This window comes from Lagenorhynchus albirostris, chromosome 6 (assembly GCF_949774975.1).
Source record: "Lagenorhynchus albirostris chromosome 6, mLagAlb1.1, whole genome shotgun sequence".
Lineage (NCBI taxonomy): Eukaryota > Metazoa > Chordata > Mammalia > Artiodactyla > Delphinidae > Lagenorhynchus > Lagenorhynchus albirostris.
The window spans coordinates 120828235-120855591 of record NC_083100.1 but is presented as its reverse complement, the minus strand read 5'-3'; the positions used below and the strand labels follow the sequence as shown (position 1 = coordinate 120855591).

General features: G+C 56.8%; 2 protein-coding genes across 2 annotated transcripts; one reads left to right on the top strand and one right to left on the bottom strand.

The window, feature by feature from the left end:
• Positions 1-111: 111 nt before the first annotated feature.
• Positions 112-2875, bottom strand: TMEM185B (transmembrane protein 185B). Its single transcript, XM_060151555.1, has one exon. The coding sequence runs from the start codon at positions 2446-2448 to the stop codon at positions 1396-1398; it is 1053 nt and encodes a 350-aa protein (XP_060007538.1). The 5' UTR covers positions 2449-2875; the 3' UTR covers positions 112-1395.
• Positions 2876-3447: 572 nt separating this feature from the next.
• LOC132521566 (uncharacterized) lies at positions 3448-13823 on the top strand. Its single transcript, XM_060151194.1, has 7 exons — positions 3448-4058; positions 5694-5966; positions 7360-7456; positions 8689-8909; positions 9209-9375; positions 11364-11432; positions 13671-13823. Exons 1-7 carry the CDS (start codon positions 3956-3958, stop codon positions 13821-13823), a joined length of 1083 nt encoding a protein of 360 aa, XP_060007177.1. The 5' UTR covers positions 3448-3955.
• Positions 13824-27357: the final 13534 nt, after the last annotated feature.

Here is a 27357-nt window from a genome sequence, read left to right as displayed (position 1 = left end):
AAATTGTTTACTTAATTCATACGGAGCGCAGCTGAGATCATTTTTACTAGGTTGCTAGTAAGAGAAACAGGTTCCCTCCAGCCTTCTCCCCAGTAATAACATCAATACTCCTTTTAATTTTAACCTTCTTTTGGAAGTATTTATTTGTTCTCAGTCAGAAGAACATTACTCTCCCAGGATCTGGTTTTTGCCCTTCTGATTCCCTGGTACCACCAGTACCTAAAGCAAAATTAAAAAAATAACCTGAACTATTTCTTCCCTGTCGCTGCCAGACCAAAACGTTTGGACCTTAAAACAATACTTGATCCTGCTGACCACTTCCGGTTAAGGCCGCTCTCTCCAAGCTTTCCAATGACAAGTACCAACACCACTTTATATCACGGCCAACCAATATTCTAAGATTCTTAGAAATGGACAAACCACCTGCTTCTTCTGGTTGTTCCTGAAGAGAAGAATTCAAGGTGCTAAGTAAGTGTCTGGTACCACACTGGAGCATGTCACGTGTTCCCAAAGGATGCGGCTCCTTCCAAGAGAGACCTCCAAGCTGTGCAGACGGAACCATCTAACACCTGAATATGAAGATCCCTGGGACTTCCAACCCCCATATTCACGCCTAGAATTTTAATAAGACCCCATGCCAGGTACATATTCAGGTTTTAAGCAATCTTTAACAACATCTGCAGTAGACATGTATCTTCACATATAAACTTAAAAAAATACTTTAACATACTACACCGTACTGCACAGAACTAGAATTCAACATGTTACAGTGCTAAAATAGTCATATAAATATCATATATGGATGTATTCACTGCATTAGAAAAATTCACCTATTAGGCTATTAAAAACCAGTATCTGCAAAACCCAAAGAAAAATCATTCTAACAGTAGGAACACTAAAAATAACAACTATGAGGCTTATATGCAAGCGGTGGGAAAGAGGATTCTTTACATCTGCTACTGTCACAACAGGCACAATCTGAAATACAGTTTTACGTTAGCAGTGTATAAAAATACTTTTCAAAACAATACTTTTGATAGGTACAGTACCACTTTAAAAAAAACCCAGCTGTGTCGTCACTCCGTTTGAGGACCTACCTAAACAATTCTATTTACTGCTCTCAGCGAGCTCGCAAACACCAGCCTAGAGAACAAGCTCCTCACATATGGAGGCACACTGCACGCACACACGGCTGTACAGTCAAAAAACCTCCTACATCTCTGGTGAATACTGATGAGTCACTGACAGGCATCAATCTCAAACAAGGCATGAAATGACGTTTGCAGCCTGTTTTCAGTTCCAGGTTTGGCATGGATGAGCAAAAGAGGACAAGGGAAGGTGGATTTTGTGTATACGGTTTCTCTTCCACTAGCGGACACGCCCCAGAAGACGGGTTTAATCTGGCATATCAATACTTAACTTGGGGGGTGGGGGAACATATTTTCCAGGGCTCTGGGTTATCACCACCCTGGCCTTCTTTCCAAACATCGGAGCGATTTTAGGCGCTTCCGGAGCCGCTGTTTCTTCAGCATCTTCACTATCTTCATGATGGAGATCATAGGAAATGTTCCCATATTCTCTTAAAAATGGGAAAACTTCGAGCAGAAACTGACAGAAATCCCTGCGAATACCAAACCACCAGTGGTTGCCCCCTTTCCGCCTAAACGTGGTGGCCGTCAACGTGAGTAACGAAAGCCAAAGGGGAACGAATATGGAGATGAAGGAGAACGCGTTGTGGCCGTCCAGCCTGTGCACCAGCAGAACCTCGAAGGTGAGCAGGGGCACCACGATCGTTATCCAGCTGATGGCCATGGTCACATGTGTTCTTCGCTGCTCGGCAACCACATCCAGGGAGCGCAGAAACAGGAGGGACCAGACGATGTAATACAGGACCACCAGGCAGAGGAACGACATGAGGATCCAGAGGGGCACAAACACCACCAGCCACGGCCAGTGGATGATCCGGTCCAGCCTCAGGGCGATGAAGATGAACTGCAGGATGTTGACGGAGCACAGGATCTCCAGCTCCAGGGACCGGTCGTGTCGGAAGCCCCACACGCAGGCGGCCACGGACACGGGGGACACGAAGAAGAGCGGCATGAAGACCAGCAGCCAGAAGTGGGTCCCCCGCTCCACCCTGTCGCAAACCAGGACCTCGAACATGAGCAGCAGCAGATGGATGCCCACGGCGATCAGCATGGCCTTGAACTCCACGCAGGCCTCCCCCTCCGCGCGGTAGCGCGGGTTCCGCGCCCAGACGCCCGCGCCCACCGAGGCGCCCGCGAGGACCAGGAGCTTCCACAGCCAGATGGGGGCGAACACGGCCCAGTAGCTCCACTGGATGACGCCGTCCAGGCGGAGGGGCAGCAGCACGGAGAAGAGCAGCAGGCAAGCGTAGATGAGGAACTTACTCGGGTTGAAGTCCTGGAACAGGCCCCTGGGGTTCATGGCGAGGCCGCTGCCCGCTCCCCGGCGGGCGCCGCGTCTGCGCCGTTCCCGGCCCGCCGCTTCCCCCGCCGGCCCGCGACGGCTCTCGGCGGGCAGCAGCCGGGAACCGGCCGGGAGCAGCTTCCGGCCCCCGGCGCCGAGGAGCCGGAACACGTGCGCGCGCGGTCACGTGGCTCGGCCGGAAGCGCGTTGGGCGGGGCGTGCGCGCCCGCCCTCCCCCGGCGGCCGGCGCGGAGTCGGCGAGCGGGGTCCTCTCTCCGCCCCGGTGCCCGCCTTCACCCCGTACCCATTTGCAAAGCAGCTACTGCGTGTGGCGCCGGGAGGGTCGGGGCGGGCGACTGGGGCCGGGTGCCTGGCGCGCTGCTGACGCCGCGGCCGGCCCGTTGGCAGCGAGCGGGCCGCGACCTCGGGCGGACGCTTCCTGGCGGCGCCGGGAGCAGGGAGGTGGGAGTGAGTTCACATCCTCCGGGCCGGGGCAGGGGCGGGGCCGGGGCGGGGGCGGGGCCGAGGAGCGGTGGGCGCGGCCTGCCGCGGATGCCCCACCCTCGCCCGCTGCCGACCCAGGGGCTCCTGCCCCCGCCGGGGAAGCTTGGCGCCGAGCGCGCTGAGGCGGGGAGCGGTGTGGGCGCGAGGCCGGTCGCGTGTGGGGGGGGGTTGCGAGCGGGGGAATGGGTGCCGTGACTGTGAAAGCGCTGGGCGGGCGTGCGCGCGCACGTTAGGTGGCGGGTCTGTGCTTGTGCCGGGGTCGGGGGGGCCCCGTGGGTGCGGGCTGCGCCGGGAGCGGGGTGCGGGGCTGTGCCTGGAACGGACGGCTTCGGGGGCCGGGCCCCACCTGGCGGGGCACCGTCAGTCGTCGGGCTGCCACGGTCCAGTCTCGGGAGCTGGCTTCCCCCAGTCGGCATCCACATGGTGTTGGTGAGGCCGGGTGCGGACCCCTCCCAAAGCTCTCCCAAAGCTTCAGCACCCTCACCTCAGCCGGGGCAGCTGGGCATTCTCGGGAAGGGACTCCCGGCCGAGTGAGCCCTGCCAGGCCTCAGGGTTCAGCCCCGACCTCAGACACGTGCCTTCAGGGCCCCTAATTTGTGAGGAGCCCCTTGGGAGTCATTGTGGGGAGACCGTTAGCTGAGTGGGGTGCCAGCCTCTCACCCCCAACCCCTTCCTCCCATCCTGAGTCGCTCTAACATGTCTGTCTTGCACCTTGGATTTTCTTTTACTGTTCCCTTTCAGAAAGGGATTTGTCAGCTAAAACAAAATTTTAAATTCCAAACCCCTCTACCAACCCAACTATGAAGTGGGCTAATAGAAGCACTTGGGACCGTTTTGAGGGTGAGATGAATGAATACATGGAAAACACTTTGCATTTAAAGACATGTGAGATGTCGATGTTACCACAGTGGGGGAAGTACAGCCTCCAGAGGGGAGGGGCCGGCTGGCAACTCCGCAGGGAGATGGTGGCCCAGCCAGGTCCTCTGGACCCTGTTGAGACAGGCAGGAATCCTGTGGCCAGATGACCTCAGGGCCTTTGCTGCCGGCTTTGTGGCAAAGATGGGAGTTTGGAGGGTGTTTGCTCCTCTCTGCGGCTCCTCAGGCGCCTGGTTCTCCTCGTCCAGGTAGGGGGATCTTGCCATGGCCCCTCGCCATCTGATGTGTCCTTGCTGCCCCCCTCCTGAGAGAGGTCAGAGCCCACTTCCGGGTTTGAGGTGGGGCCACAGGGAAAGGGCTGCTGTCTGCCGGCCCCTTAGCCGGCTCTCCCGGGCCCCCAGGCCTGGGCCCTCTCTTCTGTACATGGACGCTTCTCCTTGGCTGTTTTCCCTAATGTGACCAGTCTCTCAGGGACCTGCTCTTGTTCTTTTATTTTTTGGCCGGGCCACGAGGCGTGCTGGACCCTAGTTCCCTGACCAGGGATCGAACCCAGGCCCCCTGCAGTGGAAGCGCAGAGTCCTAACTACTGGACCGCCAGGGAAGTGTCTGCCCTTGTCTTCATGTTGACCGTTAAAGCTAACAGATCGTTGCTCTGTGCCCGGGGCTGGCGAGCCAGCCACCCCTGAGACCGGCACCCACCTCAGAGCATAAAGGCTTTCATTTACAGAGCACGTGTGTGTGTGTCAGCGCCCGGGTCCCCCAGCGCAGGCCTGCCATGAGGAGTCAGCGTGCGGACGTGAGATGTGTCCCCATCCCACCACCTCACCGTGAGTCCACCTCACAGTGGACTCTCAGTTTCCAGTTGTGGCCGTCACAGCTTGCTGCAAACGTAGCAGCTGACAACAGTGCCTGTGGGTCGGGAGTCTGGGCATTGGGTGCTCAGCGTGTTCTCTGCTTGAGTCTCACGGGCCGGAATCGAGGACTGCAGTCCCTTCTGGAGGCTCTGGTGGGAATCGGCTTCCAGGTTCATTTAGCTTCTCTGAGTTCAGTTCCCTGGAATTGTGTGTGGGACTGAGGTTCCCTTTTCCTTGCCAGCCGTCAGCTGAGGATGGCTCTCAGCCACCCGCATCCCTGGTCGGTGACCCCTTCACAGCCACCGATGTTGGGCTGAGTCCTTCTCCCACTGTTGAATCTCTCCGGCTCAGCCTCCTGCGGCCTCTCTGCTGCCTGCCTTTTCTGTTTTTAAGGACTCGTGTGACTGCGTTGGGCCCAGCTAGATGGTCAGTCCCACCGCCCCGACCCTGAGCAGCTGGGACTAGGGCAGGAGTCTGGGTGGGACCACAGCCCCCTGGCCCCAGGAGGCAGGATCCCCCCGCTGAATGTCCTCCAAGTAGGTGGCTGGGGCAGGGGGCTGACCTGGACAGAAAGCCCAGGGACATCTTCCCTTTCAGGCCCGTTTGGATTTGCTTACATCGGCTTCTTCACAAGGAGGCCGCAGCCCACCTGGCCCTTCGTGTCACCCTCGGCGCCCCAGTGCCCCTTGTCCCCCATCCCCCAGGCTAGCATGCAAATCCTGGCGCTGCTGTCCCTAAGCTCCGTGACCTTGGCAAGCAGCCCAGCCTCCGGCCCCCATCTGTGAGATGGAGATAACCTCACAAAATTGTGAGCGTAAAACGAAACAATGTGCTCACTGATCCTGCCCCGTGGGCGGCTGTCGTTTCTGTCTTGGCCGTAAAGGAGGCATCCCTCCTTCGGGAAGCCTGTCCTCCCTGCCGTGCGATCAGTCCCGGGGCTCACGGCACTCTCCTTGCTCGCCCGGTTGTGCCTGGCACCCTCTGCATCTCCCAAGGGCAGGGCCCCATCTTTCATGTCCGTATCCGCAGTTTCTAGCACAGGCCTGTACACAGTAAACGTGTCCGGGAAAGCACAGGCAGGCAGGAAGGACGCAGCTGATGCGGCATCTTTTCCACGTGCTGAGCAGCAGGCCAGAACAGCTTGTGAGCCCAGAGGTGCTGGGTTTGCAGGGAGGAGTCTGGGCTCCCACAAGGACACCTTGGAGCAGCTCAGCCCCTCGTACCTGCGCCGGGCTCAGTATTTCAAAGCTCTGTGTCATCTGAAGCTCGTGTGGTGGCAGAGGTGCGACTCTCATTTCACAGGTGGGGAAGCTAGACGCGACCACAGTCTTCTGCTGAACTTGTAGCTGCAGACTTTCTTCTGAGCCCTGCTCTTGGCTCCGCTGGTAGCCCGGCCTGTGCGGCAGCTCAGTCTGGTGAGAATGGCCCCGTTAAAGACCCAGACTCTGGTTGGGACCCCTGGAGACTTAGCCTCACGTTTTAGCAGCTTCTCCTCAACTAGTGTATTCATTTAACAGATATGTATCGAGCATCTGCCCCGTGCCCTGGGCCCCGTCCTGACATGGGATGCAGCACTGCTCAGCTCCAACCGCTTCTCCCGTGCAGGCCCCTTCCCAGTTCAGGAGTCACCTCCTCCAAGAAGCCCTCCCTGACCAGCCCCTCCTTACATACATCACCCTGTTCTGTTTCTCCTGTTTCCTATATGGTCACTAAATACATGCTCACTTTAGGAAAATCCAGAAAGTGAAGAGTTGTTTAGAGAGAGAGAAAACTCTGGTCTTACTACCTACAGAAAATCCATATTAACATTTTAGTGTAGTTCCTTCCAGCTGGTCACGTCTGCAAAGACATGTCATTATCCACATGCCATTTTATTCTGCTTTTTGGTTTAACACGAATTCTGTGACTCACTTATTTACACATCTCTGGATCATGCACCGAACAATTGATGGTGTCTTACAGGTGCCGTCAGCCTGTGTTGAAACTCAGCTCTTCCAAAGGGCTCCCGTTTGCTTCTGACGGTCACCTGGGGGCACTGCCAACTCCAGAAGACTTTGCATTAAATTTCAAATAAATTCGGTTACAGCATTTGCTCGAGGTGTTTTCAGACCACATCTGTAGCGCAAACTCAGACTCCAGCCTGTGTGAGTCCTGGCTTGTTCTGTGTGTTCCCTCCCCACACCCGGGGCCAAGGTCGACACACCATTTCTGACAGGGCTGTTTATCATTCCCCTTCCGTGCAGGGAACAGCCCCTTGGGGTCCCAGCTTTACTTAGATGCCTCTTACTAGCTACCCCATGCTGGGAATTCTTTTTCCTTCCTGGTGCATGAGACAGCGGTGTGTCTTATAATCAACGGTGTCTTCAGTGTGATGAAATATACCACAAAGAGAAGCGCGTCTCAGATGCCCGTAAACACATCTTTATGAGCACCTACGTAACGGCTGCACATTGCCTCCCGGGGTTGCCTGCCGTCCTCTCCTAGTCCCTTCTGTGTCTTGGGGTAATTTGTGTTCTTTTCTGCGGTCTTTCTTACTCGACACAGCTTCCTCTGCACTCAGATGATTTCTTTCAGGTAATTCCTGGAAATCGAATTGCCAGACAGAAGAAATGAATATTCCAAAGACCCTTGACACATAAAGCCTAGTGTTTTTGGAGGTTGATTTTTTTTTCTTTCTTCTGTGTCATCTTTGCAGAAACAGAGTTGGTGCAAATCTGCCTGTACTGGCAGCAGCTGGCCGAGTGCTTTCGGGCTGGGAAACTCCACAGAGGTGAAGAATTAACATTAACGAGGTAAAAAGGCCGAAATCAAAGGTAGACTCAGGTGTCGGGCTGCATAAGATTGAACGTCAACTGAACGCTAGGACTGGCTTTGACATGTGTGTGTGCGGTCAGTGGTTTACTGGGGTCGATCCAAATGTTAGGAACCCATAAACTGAGCCCTGGGATAATTTAATTTAATTAATCCGAATAGAGTTAAACCTTATTTATTTATTTTTGGCTGCGTTGGGTCTTCGTCGCTGCTTGTGGGCTTTCTCTAGTTGCAGCGAGCGGGGGCTACTCTTCGGTGCGGTGCACGGGCTGCCCACTGTGGTGGCTTCTCTTGTTGCGGAGCACGGGCTGTAGTTGTGCGGGCTCCAGTAGTTGTAGCACACGGGCTCAGTAGCTGTGGCACACGGGCTTAGTTGCTCCGCGGCATGTGGGATCTTCCTGGACCAGGGCTTGAACCCGTGTCCCCTGCGCCACCAGGGAAGTCCCAGGAGTTAAACTTTATTAGTTCAAACTCTTTTTTGTGGTTGTGGTTAGAAGCTTCCTGAATGATGGAATGTTGTTCAACAAATGGTAGGCCGCTCAAGCATCCACCGTTTGTACTTAAATTGGCACCACCAGAACTTCCCTGGTGCCCAGTGGTTAAGACTGTCCTCCCAGTGCAGGGGGCCCGGGGTTGATCCCTGGTCCAGGAACTAGATCCCACATGCCGCAACTAAGGAGCCTGCTTGCTGCAACTAAGACCCGGTGCAACCAGAAGAAAAATAAATAAATATTGAAATAAATAAATTGGCACACCTCGATATCTTCAACAGTTTGCACGTGTCATCCGAGCCTTCTCCAGTCTCATGTACGCTATTAATTTACTCGGCCAAAGAGTCCTCTGTGACGCTGAGGTAACCCTCACTCCTGCTGTCGCCTGGATTTGTTGTAAATTGCGGGCTGGTGTGTCGTGGATGGATGCTGTCTTTACCGGGGCAGAAACAAGACTGTCCAATTTGGGTCACAATTTCACCCTGGGTGCCTCTCATTCTTTCACTGACTGGTGTGAAGTAGCAAACAATAATAAACACACCAGTAAACACAAGAAATGCCTCTGCCTGTCCTTCAGAGCCAGGCCCTGCAGTCACCCCAGGAACCGTAGGGGGCTCCTGCCTTTAGAAGGCTGTCAGTCTGGCATGTGGGGCAGAGGGGGACACGGGGTCACAGGGCGTGGTGTCCCTGCTGCACAGCTTCAGTGGCTTCTCGTTTCTCAGGACCAAAGCCAAGCTCCCCGCTGCCCTTCAAGGCCTGGTGGACCAGCCTCCGCCAATCTCTCTGGCCTCATCTGACCGCTTGGCCCACGGCTGCCTCAGGGGCATCGTGGGCTTGCCTGCCTGCGCAGATGCCTCCCCGGGGGACGTGGCACTGAGCCTGGCCCCGCACACGAGCTTCAGGCCGTCCACGCGTCCCCCATCTGTGGTCCCCTCTGGGACTGGTAAGTGCCAGGCCCGTGGCCTTGGCCCCAAGGACTGCTTACTCTGTCATACAGGCAGAGGGCACAGACACGGCACACTGTGTGTGCACAGTGTGTGCACGGCACACCCAGAGAGCCGTCCAGAGGTCCCTGGGCTGAAAGGGACTAACAGTCAGCTGAAAACGAGAAAAAAAGAAGCACTGGGAGTACACCGTAGGGTGAAGGTTGGGTGATGGGGGCAGGAAGCTGGAACAGAGCCTGGAACTAGACCGATGCTGGGAGGCCCCTGGGGCGGCAGTCCCCAACCTTCCCGGCACCAGGGACCGGTTTCGTGGAAGACAGTTTTTCCACGGTGAGGGGGGCACGGATGGTTCAGGCGGTGATGCGAGCCACGGGGAACGATGGGGAGCGGCAGGTGAAGGTTCGCTCGCCCGCCCGCCCGCCGCTCACCTCCTGCTGTGCCGCCCGGCTAACAGGCTGCCCACCGGTACCGGTCCACGGCCCGGAGGTCGGGGACACCCGCCCTGGGGTATTTAAGATGAGTCACGGAAGGGACCGCCTGGATTCAACTCCCAGCTCTGTCATTCAAGCAGACGACCCAGCGCCTGTGAGGCTCGGGTTTCTCCTCAGTGGGCCGGGGGTGGTAGTGTTAGCCTCATGGGATGGAGGTGGGAAGACAGAGGTGTAGGCCTGGCACATCCGGTCCATGACCAGTATCCGTACACACACCCCTACTTCCTCTATCACCTAAAGGAGAACTTCAGTTCTGTTAGTTAAATAACTAACCCAGATGACTGGCAACTAATTCACTTCTCCACCCTGGGCCCAGGTCTGCTTTACCAGGGGCCAGGGCAGGACAGAAGTCTCCAAATTCAGGTCCCAGTGCAGCCCTGCTGGCTCACCCTCAACCCAGACTCCCCAAATCAGAGTCCTGGGGGACAGCTGCTGGAATCCAAACTTTTTTAAAGCTCCCCAGATGATTCCAGCATGCAGCAGGCTCTCAGAACCCTCGGCCAAATGGCCCCTGAAACGTCGTCTTAGCCCTGAGGGTCTGTGTTTCTCTTCCCACCGAATGCCCCGTGCCGCCTCTGTGGGGGTCTGGCGTCCATGCATCTGGTCCAGAGCTCACCTCCTGCTTTCATCAGAGATGGGACGGTTCACCTGCTGCTGACTCAGGTGATGAGACCACGAGGAGGGACCACTAAGTCTAGGAATAAATCTCTAGCCCCCGCCCAGTGCCCAGCCCTGGAGGTGGTTCAAGGAGAGGAAACAGCCAACCTCTGAGCCCGGTGCTGCTTTCTCACCACGAAATATCTGAATCTAAATGGAAAATACATCTTTAGGCTTGGAGATGCCTTACAGGATCAAAACTGAGCCCAAGCAATCCCTTCTTTCTCGTGTAGCAGAGAAAGTGAAATTCTGCAGCGTTCCTGCTGGTCTTAGACTTTCCCTTTTAAGAACATAAAATTACTTACCTGTCGCTGAGGTTCGTTCCAAGTTGCCCCTAACCGCTGTAAACTTCCCGGCTTTATCTAGGGAGCCCTCAGGGCGGTGAATTACTGTTCACAGAATGAATTCCTATTGCAAATCCAGCATTAGCAGATTTCCCCCATGAAGACAGATAATTTCTTGAACTCCAAGTGATTTTATGGAGCAGGGGGTTGAGGGAAAGAGGTTTTACTTTACAGTCTCTAAGTGGATGATTTAAAAAAGCTCAGTAAAATGGTTTTACTGGCCATCAGGGCCACCACAACAGATGTATCCACAAAGGAAACGCCATCAATTACCCGTTGGGATGCTGGGGTGTGTGGGGAGCGGAGGTACGAAGAACACCTAGGATGTTTTTTCTTAATTAACAACACACGTGAACGCATCTGGAAGTAAATAGAAGGCCCAGTTTTCCCCTTTTGGGCTGAGAGGGTCTTCGGGAGCGAGAGGCAGGAAAACAGTTTTCACTGTTAAATATGATACCGATGACCATGGCAGTGACAGAGTAAGAAGAACCGCGGTTTATTCGCATGGGGAGGGGGGCGCTCACATTCCGGGCGGACACTGACCGAGTGTCTGACCAGGGCCACGGCCGGGCTGTGGGCCCGGGGTCACTGCCCTTCGCTGCCCTGCCTGCACAATAGCGCAGGGAGAAGACAGAGCACCGTCCACGCTAGCGCTAAGTCGGACACACAGCCAGGAAAAACCCAGAGGGTTTCTGCCAAACAGCTGGTGAGAAGTTGTTTGTTTGCTTGTTTGTTTTTTCCTGTCATTTTATTACAGTGAAGTTTAACAGCAGAGAAAAGTCACATGACCTTGGTGGATCGAGAAGTTGGCTTTCAGGAATCATTTGCTAAATAATCAATTTCTCACCATTAAAAAAAGTATGTTTTGACCTCGGGCAAAAACAGAGGGCGGTGGATGAGAACCTCTTTTCTGACATCATAATACAGGCAGTGCTGGGAGGGGTCCTTGCCCCTCCCCCAGGGCCCCGGGTACTGGGAGACCTGCTCACCCATCGCAGTCACGGCTGCCCGGAGCAGCGAGCTGGGTGAGGTTAGTGGCCGGGCTGGCGGGGAGAGCAGGTTTTTCTCCTTTTCTTGTGAGCTGGGCGGGAACGTGAAATTCCCGTATCTGTCCTGGGTAGCGCAGTCCAAGCAGCAGACTTTGCCGGCTTCCCGTGAGCGAGGTTCTGCAGCGGCTGCTGCATTGTCCCCATCTTCCGGTGGAGCAGTCTGGATGGAATCACCCCTTCGTTTCCACCTGAACACGGGGACCAGAGGAGGTGGGGCGGGGAGAGCAGGGCCTCAAACCCGGGCTGGGTCTGGCTTCTCAGCACACGGAGCAGGCCTTGGCATCAAGCCGCGTTTCCTCCTCCCGAAAAGCAAACACCCTCAGCAGAGCTGGCGAAGGGCATGGTTTGGGGCCCTGCTTCTTCCAGCTCCTTCGTCCGCTGTTGTGGGTCCCTGTGCTTATCCTGCCACCGCCCCTGTCTGCTGGCCGGGCTGCTTCCCGGCCTAGTGCCCTTGGGGCAGCTTCTCTTTGCGGGGTAGCGCTGTGAGCCTAAGGCTGGGTTTTCTGTGGGGCGGCCCTGGTCCGGATCCCCGCTTCGCTGCTCACTGGCTGCAAGACCTCAGGCACACAGCTCGGTCATCGCACCTCTGTTCTCTTTGCTGTTAGATGGGGCGATGCTAGGACCCAGGAGGGCAGCTGTGGGACGGGCAGAGGGCAGGCTTGGGAAGCGCTGGGCCAGTCCTGGCGTGTGGGAAGCCATGCCAAGGATTGTCGGCCGCCCTTCTGTTTAGAAAGCCGTCGTGCCGCCTTCAGCCTCCGTCCACGGAGTCTCCTGGACAGAGTCCGGGGCGTGCTGGCTGCCAGCTGCAATGCTTCCACTCCAGTATGATCCCTTTCTCTCTTGTGGAAAGAGGTCTTGTAGAAGCCGTGTGCTGACCTCTGTCAAGGTCAGCACTTTGTATGCAGCTTTGGAGAAGGGAGTGGGATTTTATTGCCTCTTTGGTGGGAAAAACTACGTATTGTTTGGGTCCGTGCTAAACCCTGACGCCCTTGTGCAACGGGGACAATTCTGCAGCGGTGGATCCACGAGGGAGCCGGGCGGCGGGTGGGGGGGGGCGGTGTGGCTGTGTGTGTGTGCTCACGCGCGGGGTTATCTTTTGTCCTCAGAGCCAGGACCCCGTCTCTAGGTGGCATTGGAGAGGGTGGGGGGCCGGGGGCCCATGTCCCCACCCCTAAGGCTGGATTCAAGCTTTTGTTTTTTTAAATTTATTTTACTGAAGTGTAGTTGATTTACAGTGTCACGTTAATTTTTGCTGCACAGCAAAGTGATTCAGTTACACATATGTATACACTTTTTCTCATGTTCTTTTCCATGATGGTTTATCACAGGATATCGGATAAAGTTCCCTGTGCTCTGCAGGAGCCCCTTGTCGTTCATCCATCCTATAGATGACAGTTTGCATCTGCTGACCCCAAACTCCCACTCCCTCCCTCGCCCGCCCCCGACCCTCAGCAACCACAGGTCTGTGCTCTGTGTCTGTGGGTCTGTTTCACAGATAAATTCATTTGTGTCATATTTTAGGTTCCACATATAAGCGATATCATATAGTATTTGTCTTTGTCTGACTTACTTCACTTAGTATGAGAATCTCTAGGTCCATCCATGTTGCTGCACATGGCATTATTTCATTCTTTTTCATGGCTGGTAGTATTCTCAAGCTTTTGTTTTGTCTGAACCCCTCCTTTGGACGCAGCTGGATTCCTCTCTTAAGTAAATCATAGCAAACACTTGCGTGGCCTGTATGCTGAGCCGGGACAGCTGCAGGCTGGGGAGTAGGTAGGATCGTTGTCTGCATCCAGACCCTCGAGGGTCCCGAGGCTCAGAGCGGACAGGATTTGCTCAGCTCAGACGCTGGGGCAGCAGCGCCGGTGGGCACAGGTGGGCCAGCTCCAGGGTCTCGGTGCACAGCCTCCTTCCACCCAGTGAGGAGAAAGTACCGTTTGCTGAGCGCCTACTGTGTTCCAAGCGTGATGTAGGAAAACGTTACTAAAATCCCTGATGCATTCCTTCCTCCCAGGAGGAGGGAAGGATGGGCAGCAGGCGGCTCTGCCCCCCTGGGCCTGACTCTGCCAGCCTGGAGCTGATGGCACGAGGCACTGTCGGGGCCGGCGGGGCCATCGCAGGAGGAGAGCAGAGCCGCGGGCAGCCTCGGCTCTCCCTGCAGGCAGACAACCCGGAACACAGCTGTGGGGCTGGCTGAGTGTCCGCCCGTCCCACAGGGCCTCCTTGAGCGCGGAAGCTGTCAGCCCGGCCCCCAGGGCCGCTCGCCCAGGCTCATCACACAGGTGGGCACAGCCCAGGTGCCTGACGGTTCTGGCTTCAGGGTCACGGCCTCGCCATCGGAGCCCCCATGGGACACCCAGGAGCTCTGACTCGGCACTTTGGGTTGCAGAATCCAACAAGCAGTTAGTGTGGGCTGGTGGGGAAATCCGTCTGCCGGTGGTTTGGGCAAACCTCCGATCTCTTGTGAGACAGAAGGTGCAGGGTGTGCGCTGGGGCTGCCACCACCAAGGGGGACCGGGACCCGTTCCCCCGCCACTGTGCCCGCCTGCCGAGTGCGGTGGGTGAAGCCGGGCTGGGGCTCTCCCGGCAGCTGTGCCTCCCCCGTAAGTTCCCCCAGTCCTGCTTTTCTCGCGCCCCGAGCGACAGCGCCCTGCACCCCCAGGCAGCTCCTTGGCTGCCGCATCACGTGGTCAAGGTGAGGGCCTAGGTGCCGCCCGCCAGACACAGAGCCAGGAGCCTGGGAGGGCCCTGCGGGTCGGAGGCGGGGTGCCCTTGCTGCCCGGCCTCCTTGCGGCCTCAGGGCCTGGGGCTGCCCTCTGAGGGCTCTGGGACAAGCACAGGGAGCCTGACTTGTCGGGTCCCAGATCGTAACGGGGGCCTCTGTGTCAGGAGCTCGTTTCCTGTGGGTGGATTGGCACCCTTCCTCGCTTGCCGAGCAGACGGTCCCTGCTTCCCCGTCACCTTCCGCGTGCTCCGCGGCTGAGGGGCAGGGCTGCGGGGCTTCCGGGCATCGGCAGGCGTGGGGTGTGTGGCGAGCTTGCGAGGGCCGGAGCTGGGGGCAGCTCGTGGGTGTGACCTCGGGGGGGGACAGCGGTGAGCGGTCCCGAAGCGAGTCCTGAGTTCCCGGTGCAGGAGTTGGAGCTGGGCGGCTGGGATGAAAAGCAGGGATCCTAGCCGAGCCCACCCGGGGCTGGAGGCTCGAGCACCATGGCCTTGGCTCTTTCCCCCGTTTGAAAGCAAGAGTGTTTCAAGGAGGCAAAAACTGCAGAAACAGGTACGAAGTTTCTTATTAGAGACACAGCACAGCCTACGGGAGAGCACCACGCAGAGAAGCAGTGTATTAATTTAAGACAGAAGCGGGGCGGAAATACACACCCGGAGAGAAAGGTGTGGGCGTCCTCTCTGCTGAGGGGCTCAGCAAGGAAGCCATTTAAGTCCCTTCTACAGGACAGGCCTTCTGGCCTTCGTTTACCTTTGGCCAGTTGTCTCCTTTCTTTTCTCGCACCTGACTGGTCCCAGGACCCTCCCCACACGCGTGCGTGACTTTTTGCTGCGAGGGATCCCGGTGCAGAGGCCTGTGGGTGCGTGTCCACACTTATTATGGGGTGGGGCCCCTCCCTCTTGACCCCCAAGCGGCCTTGGTGCGCGAGTGCAGGCAGCACGTTTTCCTGGACCGCCGGAGAGGGCGCCTCATCTCTGTACTTCAGCAGAGCTCGGCTTCCGCCACCAGCTTTGTCCTTGGAGCGTGTGGGTGAGACCCGAGCCTCAGCGTTGCTCCCCGTGACAAAGCCCAGGTGTCCGGCCTAGGGGCCCATCCGTCTCCTTCCTCAGGACCCCAGCCTTCCTTCCCCTGTGCCCTCCCACTCCCTCGGGTTGGACTCCAGTTCTGCGCCGACACCCTGTCTGTCTGTCTGTCTGTCTGCTGGGCGCCGGCTCCTTTCTGGACTTCGCTCTTCCGCTCCGTTTCCCTCTGCTCTCGCGGCTCCCTTAGCTTCAAGTGAGCAGAGCTTTGAGCACCAGCCCCGTGGGGCCGAGGGGAGGGGCACAGCGGCCTCGCCTTCCCCGGGCCCCCCTCTCTGTGCCCCCGAGGGCACCTGAATACCAGCACGACGCCCGGCCACTAGCGTGTGGTCGGCATGTCGTTGTGCAGTGAATGCTGATCGAGTGCCGGCATCTCCGGGTGTTCAGTGGGCGCCCGATGATGTCACCGCCCCCCCATAGTTTAGATGTCAGGATTTGAGGGCGGCGGCAGGAGGAGGTGACCGACTCTACCCCCGTCAGGTTATCTGTCCCCCGTCTCAGCGCATTCCAGGAGGTCACATGCTGATGGGTGTGTGGCCCAGGTGACCTGTGGCTCTAAAGGTTCGGGGCGGGAGGGACCACAGGAGACGCCGCGCCTCTGTTCCACATTCTGAAATGTGCTGGCCCCCTTCTGAAATGGTTCACTTGCCTTATCACTGAGCGTGGCAGCCACTGGGGAATTTCTGGAGGGAGGAGGGGGTCCTGGAAGGAAACCGCCCTTGGCCCCACTGTTTCCTTAGAAGCCCAAACACAAAGAAAGGGTGGAGTAGAGGTGGAGCTGCGGAGGGGCTTATTTTTTCCCTTCCCATCCGGCCAGCCCCAGGCAGAAAAGGAAGGCTGTTGTCCTTTTAGTCCAGTGCTTCGTTTCCTCTCCAGAGGGTCTGCATGTAGCTGGGATTTTGGCAGCTGGGGACAGGGCTGGGAGGAGGGGGGTTTCTGCATGAAATCATGGTCTGCAGGTGGGTGCAGCGAGTGGGACCCAGGTTGTCCTGCCGGGCTGCACGGTGCCCCTGGGATTCAGATGTTAGCCTTCTCACGTGGGAGGAGAAGCTCAGAGAGGTGAGGGGGCTTGCCCAGGGTCACACAGCAGGTGATGATGGGGCGTCCCCTTTGGCGGGAGAAACAGCAGGATACACACAGGCCTGGGTCATCCCGGGCCTTCCCTCCGTCAGTGCTTCCCACGTCCACATGCCAGCCTCGCGGTGGTGCCTTCTGCTGTGCGTGCCCCTGGGTCAGTGAGGGGCGGCTTCCAGGCATCAAGCACGAGTGCTGGGGACTTCGGGAGACGGTGTCCTCACGGTGGGGTTTCCGGCCGCCACCGATGCTGCCTTTGGGTGGGGCAGTGGGAGCCCAGCTGCAGGGGGAGAGGGACGGCCTCTCCTGGGGACCTGGAACAGAAGCAGAGTCAGTGCTGGGAGCTGGCAGGGCAGCCACCGCCACGGGGCCCTGATCGCGGCAGGAACAGTGCGGTGCGTCCTGGCGGGGCTCGGCTCTGGCGCCCGCAGGGAAGGCCACGGGGGCCGCGCTCACCCGGCGGGGAGAAGCCGCGCCCCTCGCCTGCCCTCTGCCCCCACCCCCAGAGGGCCTATCCTGAGCCTGCCCAAGAGGGTGGACTGAGGTGGCCCCAGCTGTAAATAACCCCCGGGGGCCACAGGCTCAAGGTCCCCCGCAGGGAGGGACACAGCCCGTTTGCCTCCCAGGGGCCCAGAGGACCAAGAAGGAAGCTCAGGACAGAATCACGGCTCTAATACCCACGATTTGCCTGCTGGGAGCGGGGTCCAGAAACAGGGGGAACTGCCACCTCACATCCCTTAGGATGGCTGCTACGAAAAAGCAGAAAATAAGTGTAGATGTGGATGTGAAGAGATCGGAACCCTTGCCCGCTGTTGGCGGGAATGTAAAATGGCGCAGCCACTGTGGAAAGCATTGTGGAGGGCCCTCAAGAAGTTAAGAATAGAATTACTATATGATTGCAGTTCCACTTCTGGGTATACACCCTAAAGATCTGAAAGCAGGATCTCAAAGATACTTGCATGCCCGTGTCCATAGCAGCATTATCCGCAATAGCCGAAAGGTGAAAGCACCCCAAGTGTCCACTGATGGGTGAATGGATGACCAGAATCTTATATGTATATATATATATGACACATGCTATGTGGATGAACCTTCAGGACATTAAGTGATGCGAAACAAGCCAGTCACAAAAAGACAGATACTGTATGATTCCATTTATACAAGGCCCCTAGAGTAGTCAGATCCCTAGGGGCAGAAAGCAGAAGGCTGGTTGCCAGGGGCGGGCGGGGAGGGGGCCTGGGGAGTACTGTTTAACGGGGACAGAGTTTCAGTTTTGCAAGATGAGAAGAGTTCAGAGATGGCTGCACAACGATGTGAACGTGCTTAATGCCACTGAACTGGGCACTTGAAAGTGGTTGAGGTGGTGAATTTTATGTTGTGTATTTTACCACGGTTTAAAAAATAATAATAAATGAATTCAAAGCAAAACAAAGTCAAGGAAACGGATGTGAACCAAAGGGCCCGTGCAGGCCAGGTTGGCGTCACATTATTTAATCCCCAGCATCCTGTGTGAGCTGACTTTCTCCTGCAGGCAAGAACGCTGAGGCTCACGACCTCCCCGGCGGTCCAGCGGTTGAGACTCCGCGCTTCCGCTGCAGGGGGCGCGGGTTCCATCCCTGGTTGGGAGGCTAAGACCCCACATGCCGCACGGCGTGGCCAAATAAGTAAATGAATAAAATTACTTAGAAAACTGAGGCTCAGAGCCATGACACAGCTTGCCCAAGGGCCCTCGGCCAGGCTATGGCAGGCCGGGATTTAAGTCATCTGTGTGTTACGGGTGGGAGCTGCTCCACTGTTCATGCTGGGTTGCAGCGTCCGGCACTTGGCCTGCTGGGGCTCCTCACGCCCCCAGGACAGCAGAAGAGAACGTGTACTTGGTGGTGAAAATGTGTGCACAGATCAGAGAGGCCTGAGTCATGGGGAGGCTTCTTAGAGGAGGGGGTGGGACTGGATAAGGCCTGGAGGGGCACTTCCTCCCCCATGCCCCCCCAGGGGTAGGGCTGCCACACACCATCTCATGTGAGCCCCGCTGTCGTTGCCGGGGGGACACGCGCATGCCTTGGGCTGGGGGGTCCCTCTGTCTGGGCCGGCCACCCTCGCCTCCCTTCTGGGCAAGCCCAGCAGCTGGGGCTTTGAAAACGTTGGTGGGTGTGGGCCGCTGATATTTGCCCAACCAGAGATCCCTGGGCTTGGGCAGGCTTGTCAGATTTTGCAGATAAAAATACAAGAGGCCCAGCTGAATCTGAATTGCGGTCATCAGTGAATAACCTGTAGTATAAATATGCCCGCAGTGTTGCAGCTGTAGTCGATGTGGCCACCTTAGTAGTCGCGGCCGTTGTCCACTGAGGGAGGTGGTCTGGGTGTTCCAGGTCAGGGGCCTGCTGGCATTGGTCATCAAGGCCAGGGCCCAGCCTGTCACGGCTCTGCTGAGACATACGCGGTGGCCTTGGGTCAAGCCGCTACCCAGCGTGAGTTGACCAGGCTGACAGCAGGGTCTGTAATCGCCAGGCGTGAGTAAGATGGGCCGTGTGCTTGACCTGCTCTGCGTGCCACACGGAGCCTGCAGTGGGAGGCTGGTGCTGTCAGCACGTTGGGGGCCTGTGCTCCTGACCTGGCATGCTGGTCCCTGCATGTGCCTTCCCTGCCTCCTGCTGTACCAGTGCCTCCAGACGCAGCCCTCTGGCCGCCACGTACCTTCTGCGGTGTGTCGACCACCTCACATCGGCCTCACCACGCGTCTCCAGTTCAGTGAATGCCACTGCCTTGTCCTAGAGCCTCCCAATCCTATCCTTCCAACCATTCTCTCATCCATCCACCCATCCATTCATCCATCCATCCATCCATCCATCCGCCCACCCACCCATCCATCAGTCCATCCGTCCGTTAATTAACAAGTATTGAGGCTTACTATGGGTCAAACACTGTAGCAGGCACTTTGCATAACATCTCAGCTGTAGGAGGGATTAAAGGAATTAATATTTAAATGTGAGTGGCTGATGACAGCCATCAGATATGAACAAAAGGACCCAGTCTCCCGTGTTTCAGCAATAGGTCATCTGGGGAGAGATTCTCTAGCCCGCCCTTTATTTTATGTTATTTTATTTATTTATTTAGCTGCGCCGGGTCTTAGCTGCGGCATGCGGGATCTAGTTCCCTGACCAGGATCGAACCCAGGCCCCCTGCGTTGGGAGCACGGAGTCTTAACTGCTGGACCACCGGGGAAGTCCCTGGCCTCATCCTTTAGACGGCAGCCACTCCTCCAGGGAAACTCCTGGAGAGGGCTTAGGCTGTGCTGAGGTGGGAGCAGGAACACGGGGTGGGGCCTCGAGAGCAGGGAGCTGTGCTGGCGCTGCCAGAGGCGTGGCCTCCGCCTCGTCGGGTGCCCGTCGGGCGGCGCAGAGCACAGGGCCCGAGAAGCACTCTGCCCTGACAGCTGGTGCCTGGCAGAGACTTGAGACTCTCACGAGACGGAGAAGACCGAGGTCCAGAGAGGGGAGGTGACTTGTCCAAGGTCACACAGCCTTGCAGCCACGGGCCTGGGATAAAGAGTGTGGACTTGTCAGGCACACCTGGTTTGAGGCCTGGTCTGCCTCTCGACCTCACTGACCTACCTGTGAACTGGAAATCACACCTCCCTCTTGGACTGTGCGACACGAGACATGCTGAGAACCCACTGTGAACTGCTCGGCCTGGGACGTGGCAAAGTGCGGCGGGGGGACGGGCTGGACCCCGGTCTCAGCCGAGAGGCTCCTTGTGGCCTCAACCCCACCCCTGCGGCCTCCTGAGTCTGGGCCTCGTCTCCTACCTGTGTGAGGTGTGGGCAGGCCGGCTGGCCCTTGCCATCATGCTGTGGGGCTGTGCAGCCCCCTGGGGCCCGCCTTGCTTCCTGCGGTTTCCGGGCCTGAGTGTCCTGCGGGATGTGCCACCTGCGAGGGCTGTGGAAGGAGGTCGCCACCCCATCCTTCTGGGGCTTTCCCAGCAGGGACCCGGCCTCCATGGGAACCTGCAGCTTTCCCAGCCCTGGGGGCCATGCTCACCTCATTGCCACTTTAACCTGGTTCCTGTCTACCCAGCTTCTTCTTGGCTGTTGTAAAGAATTAAAACTCGTGTTTTAGTGGTCTTGCTGCTGGAGGAGGGACTAGGGGCTGGGGGGCGGGGCTGACTTTACTGGTGGTAGTTTTCCTTTCCTTCCAAAGCAGGGGCCCCTGGCTCAGGGGTCCCTTATCCCCCACTGGCCACCCCACATTCCTCAGCCCTCTGACCCCTTAGCCTTGCCCTGCTCTCTGGAGCGGACGCAGGGATGAGATGGGCTGTCCATAAGAAAAGAAAAGAAAAGCACAGTATAAAAAAAGTGCGGCTCACGAAGAGAATCACGGAGCGGGGGAGGGGCAGAGTGACAGTGGCTGAGGGGCGGGGCAACCCAGCCGCTGGAAGGGGGCGGGGCAACCCAGCCGCTGGAGGGGGCGGGGCAGGGGCGGAGGTGCAGCCCAACTCCTCCCCCAGCAGCCGGCAGGCGGTGAATGAGGCCTGGGGCGCCTGGTCCGCGCTGGGAGGCCGCCAGCAATGCTCTGGCTGCCCTAGGCCAAGAGCAGAGCCAGTTCAAGGCCAAGCTCCGGCCGGGCTTGACCTCGGGCTCTCCGCCTTGGTCCTCTGTGCTCAGGGGCCTCGTCTAGAAAGGGAGGAAGCGCAGCAGCATGGGCTGCGCGCGGGCGGGAGAGAGCAGAGGCCAGTGCCCGCGGCGCACCCAGCTCCTGGGGAGGAACTTTCCCGGCCCCTTCTGGGTTCTCCCGGCTGGCCTAACTAGACGCAGGGCAGATTCACAGGGGAAGTCGACTGTAATTAGGTACATACAGGGGCTCCCTAAGAACACGGGCCCAGCACAAGTCACGCAGGTGAGCCTTACGCGCCATCCAGGAGGAGAGCGGGTGGGGTTGGCCTTCAAAGGGGACGAAGGCAATTTACAGGCCGATGAAAGAAGCAAATGAGCAAATGTTGGATAAACAGATGTTTGCCGGGCTGTGCAGGGGCATTGGGACACGGAGGCGCTCTGTGATCGCACGGGCCTTGCTAGTTTCCCCCGTCGACCACCCCTCCTCACTCGTTATTATATTACGGTTTTCTGCAGCGATAGTTCTTCCCGGAACAGGCCCTCCATCTAAATTCTTTAGGCGGTTAGTTAGGGGGAGGGTCGAAGTCTTTTGGGCCTTGATTGTATTTAGCTCAAAATAATGTGCACGCCGAAGAGACACATTTTGGGGTGGCAAGGTTCGCTCCCCTACACAGCCAGCATCACTTCTTTCCTCATCCCTCCTCCTAGCTCAAGTCTGTGTGTCCCCGCGTCCTCTGTGTCTGTCCGGGTGTCCACCTAGCCGCCCAGAGCTAGGCTCCGTGGGGCTCATGCATCTGCAGCTCAGGAGCACGGCTGGGCTGGGAGAGAGGATTGTTTTCATGCTGTTAGAGGGGGTGGCTTCCTGGGAGACCATGGCTAGTGTTTCGTGTTGGAGAGCGCTCAGCACAGAATCCAGACACTCGGGGCTCATTTTCGCTCCCCCTCGAGGGCTTTGCCGCTGTCACCCTGCAGGACTTTTGCTCTGGTTGCCGGGAGGTCACACTGGCTCTTGGTGGTGGTTACTGTGGAAGCACAGAGCGCGTGTGTCCCCAGAGTGGGAAGGGGAGAGGATGAGCTGGCATGCGGTGGGCTGAGCCACAACGACGAAGACTTACTACTTAATGGCAAGACAGACTTGCCCTCATTTCTGGGGGACAACTCTTGGTAAGCTGTGATGGCAGAAGGATAAGTGCAGCTGATTCAAGAGCTCAACTGGCAAGGAATCATTGTTTTCTGATGTGCGTCCCAAGTGGAGTCGCCTCTTTGGGAAGGGGAAAGCTCCTCCACCTAATTACGGGGCTTCTGCAGGGCAACTGCTGGGATGTCGTCTGGTTAGTTCCTGCTGCCTGGCTAGGTCCGTAGAGACCACAAGGAAGGTGGTAACGGTGAGAGAGAAGCTCTTGATAAAACAGTCTTTTTCAGTGACAGTAACTAAACTGAACACCAAAGGCAAGATTTTGAACACGTTTAGGAATAAGTGAGCACCAGGGGCTTTTGTTGGTAGCTGCCAGCGAAAGGCTGCAAGGAAGGGGAGGCTTGGGGCTGTTCCCCATACTTTGGAGGAGGATTCCAAGTGAGAACTCAGGAGTCGGGACCTCTTCCCGGGGACGGATAAGTCACTCCATGCTACTTGTGTGAACTAAAGTTCTCTGGTCCTCCCCTAAATACTTGCCCTGACCTAAGACTTCAGGTTTTAGTTTTGGACGATGCAAATGCCCAGGAAGGAATGGGAACCCACAGAGCCGTCTTTTTTTTTTTTTCTTTTTGGCTGCGCCATGCGGGATCTTAGCTCCCCTACCGGGGATTGAACCCGTGTCTCCTGCATTGGAAGCGCAGTCTTAACCACTGGACCGCCAGGGAAGTCCTGCACTGAGCTGTCTTTAGTCATTTATTCCTGTGTGTGAATGAGCCTGTGAGACCTGTTCCTGAGAACGGGAAGTGCAGGGCACTGAGGGCTGGGGAAACACAGAGTAGCAAGGTGACTGGATCACTGGAGATGCACCCCATCTAGTCTTGCTGTGTACAGTAGATTCTTCCTGCCGTCAGTAGGTAAGAATGGCTTTTTTCCGTCTATAGATCGGTGGCCCTCCTCTAATCGAGGCGGTCACCAAGTATCAAATGCCCACAGGGATGTCAGAGCTTGTCAGACTCTTGCCAATAATACCATCCAGGGCTGTTCTGGCTGATGTTCTAGGAAATTGGCCAGCTCTCTGCTCCACACCCCGTGGCTCCCCAAGCCCCGCTCCGCCTGGCTCTTGAGCACCCATCTCCCTGGAGTCAGTGCACCTCTGGGGGTCCCGACGTCCAGCCTTGCCTCTGCTTCCTCTGGGATTTGGCAGGAGGACCTTCTGTTCAGTGCTTTTGCTCCCCTCCGTCTGCAAATCTCCCCGAACCTCCTGAGGGCAGGTTTCCCTTCCAGCCTCTGGCCCTGCGGACCCCACTTTGCTCGGACCCCCGGAACAGCCTTCTAAGCCCCACGCCCACACCTGCCCCTTACAGCTCGACCTCTACACGATAGCGAGAGTGGTCTTTCTAAAACCTAAATCAAAGCCTGTCCGCCTGCAGACTTGAACCTCCTAAGTGGCTTCCTGTCACACTTGGAACACATTCCAATCTCCTCACCCTAACCTAGGAGCCCCCGCATGATCCAGATCCCACCTCCCTCTGCACCCTCTGGGGTCTCACCCGCCCGCCCCGCCCACAGCGCTCCGTCCACACCTCCTGGCCGCTGTCTCTGCGGCTTGTTCCTCCGCTCGGAAGGTCCCCTCCTTCCCCTCACTCCCAACCTTTCCTGACACTGATTCCTTTGCGTCCTTCAGGTCCCAGCTTAAATGTCGCCTCCTGAGAAAGACTTTTTTTTTTTTAATTTTAAATGGGGGCATAGTTGCTTTACAACGTTGTGTTAGTTTCTGCTGTACAACGAAGTGAATCAGCTATGTGTATACACCTATCCCCTCCCTCCCATCGCCCGCCCAGCCCACCCACCTAGGAGGTCACGGAGCACCGAGCTGAGCGCCCTGTGCTGTACCACAGGTTCCCGCTAGCTCTCTGTTTTGCACATGGTAGTGTGTATATGAAGAGAGACCTTTTTCTGACCACCCAGTCTGAGGTCATCGGGAGTTCTCAGGTTGCTTGTCCGTCTACTGGTTCTCTCGTCTGAGTTGTCCACCACTGCATCCACAGCTTGGTACATGTTAGGGCCCGGCGTCAGTCAGAGGACGCGAAGCTTTGCAGCCGAACAAACAACTCCTGAATCTTAGCGCCTTCAAACCACAAACGTTTATGTCTCGCCATGGTCAGTGGACATCTCAGGCCGTCGGGGGCGGGGGTGAGAGGCGCTGTGCTCACTGCAGGTGCCGGGGCTGACGGCGTGGCCACCCTCCCAAACACTCCCAGTGGCCGTGACACCGAGAAGGGTCTCACACTGACAGTCTCCTGCCCCCAAATGACTACGTGTCCCTTCCGCTTCCAGGTCATTGGGTAGAACTAGTCACATCGCCTCACTCAAGCACAGGGAGCTGGGAAGTTCAGGTCCCGCCAGTGCCCTGGAAAGAGAAGTGGAAATACTTGTCAGACAGCGCTCTGGACTCGGTTGATAGTTTTGAAAGAGGGAGCATCTAGAATGTTTCTTCTACAGCTGCAGTGGGTACAAGTCACCTTACAGGGGCCTGCTGGGGGATCTCGTATCCCTGCTGTTCAGGCCCTGGGCTCTGCGGGCAGTCAGGGTTCCCTTAGGAGAAGCTCAGCAGACAGGGGTGCCCCGAGACCAGACAGGAGCAGTCCCAGAGGCTCTGTGGCCGGTCACCTCTCAGAGCTCATCCCCCCATGGGACATGCTCCTGGGCTGTGACCTCTGTGAGACAGCCCTTCCAAAAGTGTTCTGATCCTCTCTGCACCCACCACGCTCAGCCGGGGCCTGGCATGTCTAGGAGCCGAACAGATGTTCCTCCCAGGGGAATCCCTCCAAGTCCTGGGAGCTAGAGGAGGTAGGGAGGTGGGGGGGGGCGGGCAGTGGGGGGAAGAGAGTAAGGACAGCATTTCTCAGAAAGCCCACTGCATCCATCCTGCATGACATTCTGTTGCTAGTCACAGCAATGGCACTTATGCACCCAGGAAAGGTAGTGGCCTGTGGCCACTGTGGACCCTAGGGGTGTGGGGACAGGAAACGCTGGTCGTCTCCACAACCCTGATCCTGTCCCCTAAACTGCCCATTTCAGCTGGCCGGGCTGCGGGGAGCCGCTCCACTGTCTCAACGTGCATTTGGTCAAATGACATCATCACAGCAGGTCATTCCCGCTGGGCTGCACACAGCGCTGGCTGCGCGACAGCGGTGCGCACACCCCAGACACCACAGGCCTCGGGACGAAATGCTGTCCCCTAGGTGGTTACGATGGGCTTGAGTGCACATCTTGGCCTCTGCTGGCAATCACAGTTGAAGCTAACATTTGTTAAGCGCTCATCAAGTTCCTAGCACTGTATCTACCGAGAGCTCTATAGGTAATTGCATTTAAATCTTCACACCTGCAGGGCACAGGCGCTGCTCCTATGGGATGGCTGGGGAAACTGAGGCCCACAGAGGCTAAGCAACTTCCTAACCAACTTCCTAATCATTGCTAGTTCTGTGAATCTGTGCTTCCTGATTCTAAACCTGTGCACTTCGTTGTTACTCCATAGGAAAAAGTTTGTACCCGATTCCCCTTCTAGGTTATAAACACTAGAGAGCTTCCTTTTTTAAAAAAAGTTTTTACCTTAAAGTTTATTTTATTGAAGTATAGTTGATTTACAATGTGTTAATTTCTGCTGTACAGCCAGTGATTCAAGTTATACATTATACATATATATACATTCTTTTTCATATTCTTTTCCATTGTGGTTTAACAGGATATTGAATATAGTTCCCTGTGCTCTGCAGTAGGACCCTGTTGTGTATCTATTCTCTACACAATAGTTGGCGTCTGCTCATCCCCAACTCCCAGCCCATCCCTCCCCCACGCCCCCCCTTGGCAACCACCAGTCTGTTCTCCACCTGTCTGTGAGTCTGTTTCGTAGGTAAGTTCATTTGTATCGTATTTTAGCTTCCACACATAAGCGGTATCACACGGTGTTTGTCTTTCTCTCTGAGTTACTTCACTTAGTGTGATCACCTCTAGGTCCATAGAGAGCCTCCTTTTTTGAGAAGCCTCCTACCTTCTCTCTTATAGCACCTGGCAGAGTTTCTGTCATATAATTAGCAGGCAATATAAGCCTTTAATGCGTACAAGAAGGGTAAAACAGAATACTTAGGATAGTAGGGTAACACTAGGATATTCTGGTGACATGTTTTTGGTTAAGACCGTTACTTAAGACTAAGTTAAAGCTTCTGTGCTTTTTGATACAGCTCTTGGTAAAGGGCCTGAATCTGTTAGCTGCTTATACATAGCAATGTAATCGAGGCACAAAGCCTCTCATATACCACACGCAGCACCCTGGTGTATAATTATCAACAAAGAAAGGATTAATTACACGGTGCTAGCTGCTGTGGATATCAAATTGAACAAGAGAGAGTTTTCATCCCTAGAGATATAGAGGCGGGCATTTAAACAATTGATTGCCATACAGTGTGTGACGGACGTGCCATGAGGTTTGTGTAGGGATCAGTGGGGCCATAAATCCTGCGGAGGCGAAGTGGAATGAGGGTAGGACTCAGCTCTAAGAAGGGGCAGTTAGGAAGATCAACCCAAACCCTATTTGGATCGAAATTACAAGTTCCTGAGCCTTGTGGGTGAAAAACCCGTCGGCCACGAGCTTACCCACTGAACTTCCGACATCAAGGCTACAGCTGGGGTGAGGATTCCGGCCCTTGTACGTGACCTGGGCCAAGTCATTGCGAGGCCCTGGCAACCCCATTACTGCTAATGGGGTGTCATCAGCGTGGTGAGTGGTGGCGGCAGGCGGAGGTCCCGCCTCGGGAGCCCCGGGCCGGCGTCCCGACAGCCGCCTGGAGGCATCGTGATTTGCCTCGGTTTCTCCACATCAGGCCTGCCTTTCCCTTTTGCTTTCCAGGGCTCTGGCCTCGCCCTGACCTAAGCCCACGGCGGAAGCACCCCTGCCCGCCACGCCCAGAGTCCCCAGACCTGCTCGGATTCCTTCACTGGAGCAGTGGTCACGTGCAGCGCGTCAGCCGCCGACAGGAGGAAGCGGAGGCGGGCGGGGCCTGCGTGCGGAGCCCGCCCCTCCCGCCCTAGGCGGATTCTCATTGGAGAAGCTTCCTCCTCACCCCGCCCAAGGCTGGGAAACTCCGCTTCGGATTGGCTAGTGCGCTCCCGATGGGCGAGGCCTCCGGGGGACGGGCGGGAGCGGAAGGCAGGGCGCGCTCTCGAGGGGCGGGGTTGCCTAGGCGACGCCGGGCGCGCGCTCGGGGGGTGGGGAAGCGAGCCGGCG

Coding starts and splice junctions, on each gene's coding strand:
- TMEM185B (XM_060151555.1), bottom strand. CDS start 2,448: ATGAACCCCAGGGGCCTGTTCCAGGACTTCAACCCGAGTAAGTTCCTC.
- LOC132521566 (XM_060151194.1), top strand. CDS start 3,956: ATGACCTCAGGGCCTTTGCTGCCGGCTTTGTGGCAAAGATGGGAGTTT. Junction 5,967..7,359: donor GTGCGACTCTCATTTCACAG/GTGGGGAAGCTA, acceptor TCATCTTTGCAG/AAACAGAGTTGGTGCAAATC. Junction 11,433..13,670: donor GGAGCAGCGAGCTGGGTGAG/GTTAGTGGCCGG, acceptor CCCGTCCCACAG/GGCCTCCTTGAGCGCGGAAG.